General features: G+C 35.1%; 2 protein-coding genes across 2 annotated transcripts; both read right to left on the bottom strand.

Moving 5' to 3' along the window:
• Positions 1-1348: 1348 nt before the first annotated feature.
• LOC132612142 (receptor kinase-like protein Xa21) lies at positions 1349-2565 on the bottom strand. The gene is made up of 2 exons (XM_060326473.1): positions 2168-2565; positions 1349-2045 (listed from the first exon to the last, which is right to left on the bottom strand). Exons 1-2 carry the CDS (start codon positions 2563-2565, stop codon positions 1349-1351), a joined length of 1095 nt encoding a protein of 364 aa, XP_060182456.1.
• Positions 2566-6718: 4153 nt separating this feature from the next.
• LOC132609366 (F-box protein SKIP19-like) lies at positions 6719-9753 on the bottom strand. The gene is made up of 2 exons (XM_060323323.1): positions 9253-9753; positions 6719-7629 (listed from the first exon to the last, which is right to left on the bottom strand). Exons 1-2 carry the CDS (start codon positions 9552-9554, stop codon positions 6885-6887), a joined length of 1047 nt encoding a protein of 348 aa, XP_060179306.1. The 5' UTR covers positions 9555-9753; the 3' UTR covers positions 6719-6884.
• Positions 9754-10480: the final 727 nt, after the last annotated feature.

The following is a 10480-nucleotide window of genomic DNA, read 5'->3' as shown; positions in this document are numbered from 1 at the left end:
AAAAATAAAAATCAAAGCAAAAATTGGCACAATTTTCACAGCCATTTCAACTGATAAGTGATAACCTATCAACTCTTCTAACTTACGCTCTGTCCTATTTATTTTTACAATGTGCACATTCTACCATTTCTACATTCTACTCTTCTAATTTACGCTCTGTCCTATTTATGTTAAACTATTGAAAGGAATAAGCTAATGAATAAAAATATGAAGGAAATGCAAAAAGAGGTGGAGAGATATTCTCAAGCTTGCAAATAGATAGCCAAATAGTGCAGCTAAATACTTTCACAGTATTTATCGATTTACTTCTGGTTTATTCAAGCATAGAAACCACAGTTACTAAAGAAAGTAAAATAGGTTGGACACCACTCAAATATAAAATTACAGCATGATGCAGTGTAACGCGCAAAAGTACAGAAAGTACATGCCTCCAAGTAGTACGGACGACTTTAATTAATAAACCAGGTAAACAGAAAACAACTTGTTAACTTGAATTCAGAAAGAACACCACTTTAAGAGATGCTAAATTCTATGTTTCCAAAAATGGGTTCCTGATTTTGTTAAGCTTCTTGACTACATCTTTTATGGTTATCCTTGATTCCGGCTTTTCATTTGTGCAGTCCAAAGCTAACTCTATCATGGAGGCTATGCAGATTTCATTTTTCGAAGTGATTTGTTCTTCCGCAGGAAAGAGATTGGCATCCACGATGTCCATAATAGTCCCTGAAAATGCTCGTATTATCCACTGCCTCAAGCCAAGATTTTCATTGTACATCTCTTCATCTGTTAGTCCTTTTTTCGCCAAAACCTCCATCAACGTGATACCATAACTATAAACATCACTACTAGTGGACACTATTCCCTCCGAGCCATATTCTTATAAGAATGAAAACTGAAGAAAATTAGTCATCTGAAATATAACAATAATGGTCGTACTAGCAAAGACTTGCTTTTTTACTTCTAGAACTTGGAGAGGCATAATTATGATCAGAGAAAATCAAAGAGACTTAATTTTTTATACCTGGTGCAATGTAACCAAGAGTGCCCAATGTCTCGGTATGTGCCCTGGACTTGCTTACGGCTAAAGTTTTAGAGATTTCGTAATCACCAACATGAGCCACCATATCTTCATCCAAAAGAACGTTTGATGGATTTAGGTCGCAATGAACTATTGGAGTGACGTGACCATGATGTAAATATTCAATTGCCACAGCCACATCAAGCATTAAAGCGACTCTCTGAAGGAGGTTCAAGTGAGACTCTTTTTAGTACAACCAATTCTCAAGACTCCCATTGGGCATATATTGCAGAATAGAGGCTCGTATATAGTCATTAGAACAAGTAGTAATCACAGGGACAAGTTTTTGTGCCTAACATTTCTCATCACTTCGCATTCGGTATCAAACCTCTTGCACAGTTGCTCATTTGCCAAATCCAGAACCTTCATGGCCACCGCAGTTCCATTAGATAATGTGCCTTTGTACACAGAGCCAGAACTTCCCACGCCAATTAAATTTGATTCATCAAAATTATTTGCTGCTCGTTGAATCTCCTGATAAGAAATCAATTGATAAGTCCTGATCTCCATAACCTTTTCCACATCTTTGGACTTCCCTTTCTTCTTTCGTTTCATTATCCAAATTGAGACCAACAAGAATATCAAAAAGAATGAAATAGCCACTGGAGTAACAATTTTTAGCACAAGCACCTTAGACTTTGATTGTTGTTCAGGATTAGTGATAGCACAAGCAGGAACTTTCAATATGTGCATTCCACATAGACCTTTGTTTCGAAGAAATGATTGCAGAGTGGAATTTGCAAATACACCACCACTAGGTATTACACCTTCTAGATCATTAAATGAAACATTGATCGCTTTAAGGTGCAAGAGCTTTTCCAATGACCTAGGAATGGTACCTGACAAGAAATTTGAAGACAAATCCAAGATTTCCATGCTTAACAAGTTGACAAAGGAGAATGGAATTGAGCCCGAAAATGAATTGTTCGATAGGTCAAGAGACTCCAAATTTTGGAGGCCCCCACATCTGATTCAAGAAGTGATATGCCAAAGGGCGTTGTATGCAAGTAAGCAATTGAGAGGACAATCACATTTTGACCATATTTTAATAGTACAAGAATTACTAATATTGAGACAGTAAAAGAGTACCTCTCAGCAACATAGTTGAGCAAGTCTGTGCTACCGAATTTCGCTATGCTAACTTGAAGTAACTGGCCCTGGCTACGATCCACCGCAATCTTACATATCTTCTCCAATACCTGACCCCTTTTGGAACTAAAAACGTTAGTATATTTCAAGTCAACGGTATGCCACATGGCGGGTTCATGGCACACCTTCCACCAGGCAGTACAAACTCTATGTGCACTCTCGAGTATTTCTATCGTTCCCAGCCGCTTCAGAATGTCCATTGCGAGTTCTGGCGGAAGCTCCACCCACGGTCTTGATAACGGTGGTGGTGCAATTGAGGCTGAAGATGATGCTTCCAAGTTATCATGTTCATTCGACATTTTGCTTTTCTCCTCAAACTTGTCAAGGCTGCTAGTCATGCTAGTATTTTGTCATGACTTCTTCATTTTTTATTTTTTTTCTGGACCGCTTTGGATAGCTTTTCTTGAGCTGGAGGGTATATTGGAAACCGCCTCGCTACCCTCACAATGATAAGATCTGTGTTCACTCTATCTTCCCTAAATCACACTTTATGAAAGTATAATAAGTATGTTGTTGTTGCTTGGGGAAAGGGAAATAGAGTAGTGGGAGGGTCAGAAAACCTCTTCAAATTCAAAACCTCTTTTGGGTTGAGAGGTGATGGAGGGAGTGGGGGGTAGGGATTGGATTTTCTTTCTTTAGGGATTGGATTTTCTTTCTTTCTCCTACTTCCTTTATTCCAATTTATACGAAAGTATTTAACTGGCCATGCGATTTAAGAAAAAAAAAAGATTTTTGAATCTTGTGGTATAAAATAAGCTAAAGAAATTTTTGTGGTAAAAATTATTTCATTAAGGATAAAAGGAGAATTTTAAAGTTAAGTTGGTTCTAATTATAAAAATGTATCCTTTTTTTTTTTTGCGACTCAATAAAAAAAAGGTATCATATAAATTGGAACGGAGAGAGTAGTATTAAATAAGTTGACATGCCTACTTATAGTAAGGGCAATTTTGTCATTTGGTTGAAAAAGCTATCCTTGCTTCTTCTTTTTATTTTTTATTTTTTTTTAATTACCTAAAGTAGGAGGAAAAAAAATTATAACATAAGATTCAAACCTCATCAATAAAATAAAAGTTTAGTTAATCAAGGAATTAAGCTATAAACATCTCCACACAGCCATCCTGGCTGATTCCTATGTGTCAGGTAGAGAGTTGAAACAATTGAGGCCCCACATGCTCATTGCTTTCTATGGTGGGGCCACAATTTTTTTTTCAACTTGCTGATGTCACTGTAATGGCAGAGGACGTTCTCTTCTTTTCTTACTTTTCAAATGACACATCATTCAGAAGAAGGATTTGTATACGTGCACAGCATAAATTTGCAATTGATTATAAAAATTATTGCTGTTCTTAATTTTTATATCAATGTTAATTATATATAGTTATATACTTTTCCGTCCCAATTTATATACACTCTTTCCTTTTTATTCAGTCTAAAAAGAATGACACTTTTCTATATTTAGTAAAAAAGATAAGACACTATTATCCCCTAACTATATCCGAAGTTACTACGACACACCTTACCTTTCCCTGAATCCTATTACTCCCCTGAACTTATTTAAAACGGAATAATTACCCCCTAAATGCTGACGTGGCAAGGAGAGAGTGAGAAATACAAAAAACGGGAAAACTTATTTTTTTTTCTTAAAAATCTGTATTTTCTTAAAATATAAAAATAAACCTAGTTCTCCAAATTTAGTTTTAAAAAACAGGTTTTCCACATTTTAAAAAATAATTAATTTTTCCAAAATTTTATAAAAATTCATTTTTTTCACATTTTGACAAGAAAAACACTTTTTTCGAATTTTATTTGAAAAATAAAAGTGTCCTAAGAAAATGCAATCATGAAAATCAAGATTTTTTAAAACATTTTAAAAAAATAATGAAGTTTTCCATAATTTAAAAAAATTCATGTTTTCAGTTTTGTTTAAAAAAAAAATGGGTTTTAAAAAAATCAAAATTTCAATTTTTTTTTTAAATGACGGGTTTTAAAAATCATTTTTTTAAAAGAAAATTCAGTTTTTCAATCCATGTTTTCAGTTTTTTTTATGGTTTTAAAAAAAAACAAATTTTCAATTTTTTTAAATAAACGGGTTTTAAAAATCATTTTTTTTAAGGAAATTCAGTTTTTTTTTTAAATTGACACTTAAGCTGAAAAATTAATAAAATAAAATAAATAAATACACATGTGGTAAGGAGAGTGTACGCCACTCTCCCATATGAGAGTGGGCATCAACATTTAAGGGGGTAATTATTCCGTTTTAAATAAGTTTAGGAGGGTAATAGGATCCAGGAAAAGATAAGATATGTCGTAACAAATATAGTTCAGGAGAGTAATAGTGTCTTATCCCTTTAGGGGGTAATTAATCCGTTTCAACTTTAAGTTTACCTTTCTACCATTAATGACATGATTTCTAATCACATAAATTTCTATAATTTGTTTTAAATCACAAGTTTCAAAAATCTTCTTTTATTTTTTAAACTTCGTGTCAAGTCAAACATCTTCCTATAAAATGGGACAAAGGGAGTATCATTTATCAGTTATTCATTTTACCATTTACTTTTCAATATAGATATAACCCGAGTTGAGTGGGCATCTGATGTACCAACAACAATAATAGCAAACTAATTCACACTTTTACATATTATCAATTCTCATTATCGATCGTTCTTGTAGCCAAAGAGTTATCATTTTTCTGTTACTTATCAAAGAACAGAGTTCCTTTCGGTTGTCACACTATAAAATTCTAAGGAATCCTGTTCCAGCTTGTCCCTATTCGATAAGTTCCTCCAGATGTGTATGAACTTTACGCAGGTAATCACGAAGAGCAAGTTACTCATAATTTTGATAATATTAATTTAAATATATAATATTTTCTGTATGAACTAGGACTGCAACTGTATCAAGCCTTTAACAACTAGAATTCAGTCATGAATTAACATTTGATTGGAAATGTTGGGTTAGGCACCGGTGATTTCAGGATGTGCCTACTGCATTCACTAAACATTAGCGTGGTTTGATTCTTTATTAACTTTTAACAAGAAACAGAACAAGTATGCCCATTGTGCCTCAATATTTATAAAATTTCCTTCAATTTTTAGAAATGTTTTGGGAATTGTAATATAGTTTGTCACGAATAAATGCTTTGGAAAATCAAATATGACAGCAGCCCAAAAATAGATCGAATTAGGCGTGTAAAGTCTTGCTATATTACCTACAGAAGCTTACCTAATGATCTGACTCCCCCGTGATGGACTCTAGGACAATATTGGTCGTATCCTCCAAAAATGTCTCCATACTTGTGTCAGATCCTCCAAATAGTATGCATTTTCTAAGGATCTGACAAGGGTGTGACAGTATTTTTAAAGGATCCCAGCAAGATAGGTCGAGGAAGAAATTAAATAACTTGCATTTTAGTGAAAGAGGTAAAGATTGTCGTTGCATTTTGATAGGTCAAGGAGAAACCGATACAAAAGAGAACTGGGATACAATTTCTCAAACGGATAACAAGCAAGTCATCGCATGAACTGTTATTTAGCGTACCAAGGGGTAATTATAAACCTCATACAAACTTCCATGCATATGGTTCTGCAAATCTTTAACATTTTTTCCTTTAATTTTTCTAGTTTTGCATGTTCGCCCAAAGAGGTTCAAATTGCAGGACTTAAACAACACACACACACACACAAATCCATTCTCTGTTAACCCCTCTATGACTGCACGAGAGACATCAGCAACTAAAGGATATCCTTTAGGGAAAACATGTTTCATTTTAAAGGAAGTACAGTAGCATGAGATTTCCCTCACGGGGAAGCTGCTACCAGAATGGTGAGGGGAGTGGGATTCAATTTATGGAGAAGACGAATGATTGGAATTAGGAGAGGGTGACTGGAATTAAGAGAAGTATACCGCTGGTCTTTAATGGTGGACTAGCATAAAACTTCAGAAATACATTTACAGGAAGAAAAAATAGGAAAAAGGAAGAGAAGAAAATAATAAGCCTCTATATCAAACAAGTTAGGATTGGCTATATGAATCCTCATTGATCATGCTACCTCATATAAATACATCTCAAGCCAATAATATACAAAGTAAAGAGTACTAAAAGCTCTAAATATTTTATATCTTATAAATCCCTGAAATGCTAAACAACTCATAGAAAAGCATGGATATAAAGTAACAAGACAAGAAAACGAAAAAAATAAAAGATTAAATGGTTAACTGCACATGTCAAGTGCATATTATAAACCACCTAATATAAATTTCGTTGTCTCCTAAGAAGGGTTATTAGTTCCACTTCGAACAAGCTCGAGGGACATAAGGGCCCCTGCAACATAAAGGTATGTAACTGCAAATCCGAGACAAGATTGGGGGGTACTTATGCATTATCCTGATTTGTTTATTTAAAGATCCATTAATCTGGTGTATCTCATTGATCTTTTTTTTTCCCTAGAGAAAGCATTTGTGCTACTGTTATTTGGTAATAGACGAAAAGACGGTAAACTTCAAACCTTTATATATCCACTCAATCTAATTTCTGAGGGGTTGAAAATCCAGGGGAGTTTGTTAGTTCTTCAAATGAAATAAACTTGGACGCGGAATTTGAAGTTCAGCCAAGTCATTCCAATAAAGCAATATTAACACACTTGATAAAATTCGATCAGCGGACACCTGGAGCACTATTCACAATCCAATGACCAAACAAAGCCCGCAACATCATAAATGAGGCTAATCCAAGAAACAGGATACCTATATCTTCTAAAAAACCAGAGTCACCATCAGATGTGTCACCAAGCTCGCTATAGTCATCATCAGACGTGTCACCAAGCTCACTATAGTCATCATCAGACGTGTCACCAAGCTCGCTATAGTCATTGTCAGACGTGTCACCAAGCTCGCTATACTCATCAATTCCATCCTCATACTCAAATGAAAATTTAAGACCATCCAAAGAGTCATGAGGGTGCTTCACATCTTTAATCTGTCGAGAAATTTTGTTACTTAAGTCTTCGTCGAACCAAATGCCGTTGCACTGTCGTAGGTCAAGTGATTCAAGGTGAGGACAACCGGTAAGGATAGCTTCAAGGCCTTTGTTTGACATACAGTTCCCAATGAGCTGAAGGTGGTGCAAGGCAGGCATGCTTTTAGCAATAGCTCGAGCCTCTTTATTTCTTTCATATTCTTCATCAGAGTCGTCAATAAAATCCTCCTTGAATGAGTTATTCAATTCAAACGACTTCAACTTCAGGCACGAGCCACCAAGAGCTTCAATGGCTTTTGGTGTGATAGTAGTGTGTGTCAAACTTAGCTCTTCTAACAGTGGTAGCTTATGAGCTACTGCATCGAAGCCTTTATATACCCTACGGTAGCAACACGCAATACTAAGTCTTCTCAGTTTTCCTGATCTGGTGAACAGAAGCATAAATGAATTAATGGCAGACTGAGGAAAAATTACCAAACAGAATGCCTAAAACAGAAGATTAGTACAAGTCTACCGCAGAATAAATTCTACCTTACTTTTAAAAAAAATGGAAAGGCAATATACTCAGGGGCGGACCCATGTACTAATATTTGGTGGTCAAGCACCCATTAATCGTGGCGGATACTCTATGTAGACATATAGAAATTATTGAAATTTTGGTATAAAATAATAAATAGCACCCAGAAAGCAATAAAAGATCTTGATGCTCTGGTTAAAAGGTGGTAGGCTTTAGGCCATAGAGGAGCCGAGTTCAAATCCTACTCAAAGCACCCCCCCCCCCCCCCCCCCCCCGCGGCCGCCCATTGAATCCTGGGTCCGTCATTGAATATACTACCTCTGCATAACCAAGAAACGGTTCAGTTTTTGGCATTTTATTATTTTGCTTCCTGTTGGGGGAGAGTGGGATTTTAGAGGCAACACATACAAAAGAGTACAAAACCACCACATTTACGAATTCAGAAAGAAAATAGAGGCCTAATATTCATCTTTTCTCTCTTCATTGCAATCTGAAAAATAGGAACTTGAAAGAGAATATTACCCCCAAGTTAACCTGGTGCTTGCTGGTGCACCAGGTGCTAAAGCATGGGTGTTTTGTATCCATTGAGAAAAAAGGGTTGTAATGGTTCTTTGCTCGTTGAGATGAGGTAGAGGTTGGTCGCTAGCTATCTCATAGACTAGTCACCGATCTTCTCTCATTTTTCACACTAAGGGTCACACTGTGACATTGTTTAGACTCTTGCCTCAAATGGAACCATGACAGGCGCCACCTTAGGCCAAGTTGTCATTGATCGAATATCTTCGCCAATGATCAAAACCTACACCCTAAGAGAGTCTCGAGTTGCGTGCAAGCTGGCCCGGCCACCACGGTTATCCTCTCCCAAAAAAAGAGAGTCCAGTGAAAGAACTGGAACACTCTCAGCACGCTAAGCCACAGACCAGCCCCGACGCAGATATACTTCAAGCACATAACGACTGAAAATTTTGCTAAATGCACATATAAATAATATGCAAAAACAAGAAATGGGGCAAAAATAATTATAAATTATGATTCTACCAAACAGATTGCGTTTCCTAGTCCAACTGATCAAACGAATCACCATTTATTTTAATGTCTACTTCAGTCAAATATAGTCACAGAAAATAGAAATTTATCTTTTCGAATTTAACTTCTATACACTGATGGAATTTTTACGGTGTTGGTGCAAGTCATCATATAAAACTACACCAATAGTGTAAAAGTTCTTGAGACTTACATTGTAATATTAAGGGTCCGTTTGGCCATGGATAATTTTCACATTTTTTATGTCCAAAGGCCCACTAATGATTAAATGGCTCTCTACAAAATATAACAAATCACCTCGGTGTTATTTCAGAATCGCTCATGCATACAGAGGGTCATATACCTCTATTCATATTGTAAAGACCCTTTTAACTAATTTACTCAATTAAATTCATTTCTATGTATGCACCCTCCCAATTCCCAACAAGAAAATAACATCATTTTCTAAATAGGTGAACCCAACCAAAAAAAAAACACCAAAATTACCTTTCTGCTATGTACTCAAGCAAGTGATCAGTAGCACAGTACTCTAAATTGATATCAACAAGTTCACCTTGGCTACGATCAATGGCATGGCGGCACATTACCTCTAACTCATAAGTTATTTTAAAGAGGTCACCATCATTCCCCATGGTAATGACTCGCCACATGGATGGGTCTTTGCATATTCGCCTCCACGTAGTGCACACTTTCTGTGCTGTTTGTAGTATTTCTATTGCACCCAACCTGTGTAATATGTTGGCCCATATATCTTCCCCTAGTTCTAACCACGGTGGGTTTTTCACCATTGACGCCTTCTTCTTGTTTTTACCTACTTACTTTTCCTTTTTTGTTCTTTTTTTACTTCTTCTAGGGTTTGAGTTGTTTGATTGATTGGAGGACATGAGCGGAAGCTATATTAGGAGTCTTTGAAGAAAAAGGGGACCCCTTTGGAGGTCGTATACTACTCCCTCGGATGAAAAAAAATGTCCACTGAGCTTTTTTTTTTTTTTAGGTGAAAAAAAGTATCACACTTATCAAATTAAAAAAAAATATTAAACTTATTTTTTCAGATTTGCCCTATTTAGTGTTACATGATCAAATTTCAATGTCTATTTAATTAGGAATAGTTTAGTCAAATTATTTATTTTTGTTTAGGAGTTAGTATTTTCTTAAGGGATGTGCAAATGGTTAAGTGAACTCTTTTTTTTTATCCGGAGGGAGTATTATTTAAAAGAAGTGGTCTAAATGGCCTTTTTGGAAATTACAATGTAGAAATTATAATGACTTTTATTTGTTACTCCCGTTCCAATTTAAATGTTTTAGTTTGACTAGACACGGAGTTTAAAAAATAGAATGAGACTTTTGAATTTTGTGGTCTTAAATTAAAAATGTGTGTACTCCTTTAGATCTTGTGGTCTTAAACTTGTCATGTAGAATGTTGAAACTACAAAACTTACTAAATATAGAAAGTGACACTTTTTTTATAGACCAAATAGAAAAGTAAGTCACTTAAATTGAGACAGAGAGAGTATATATTATAATTACAGTATAAGTTTTGGTGTCATGTTTGATTGCACAAATATAATTACACAAAATTGATATTTTCTTTATTTTAAATAAAAGGTAATTATAAAAAAAAATGAACGTGTGAATAAGTTTATATATATTTATATAAGAAAATAAAGAGAATTTAAAATTATTAGCGTAATTACCATTAGTTCTTCCTCTCCCT

This window comes from Lycium barbarum, chromosome 9 (genome assembly GCF_019175385.1).
Source record: "Lycium barbarum isolate Lr01 chromosome 9, ASM1917538v2, whole genome shotgun sequence".
Classification (NCBI taxonomy): Eukaryota; Viridiplantae; Streptophyta; class Magnoliopsida; order Solanales; family Solanaceae; genus Lycium; species Lycium barbarum.
Note: the sequence above shows the minus strand (reverse complement) of the source record. Positions and strands in the feature narration are given on the sequence as shown.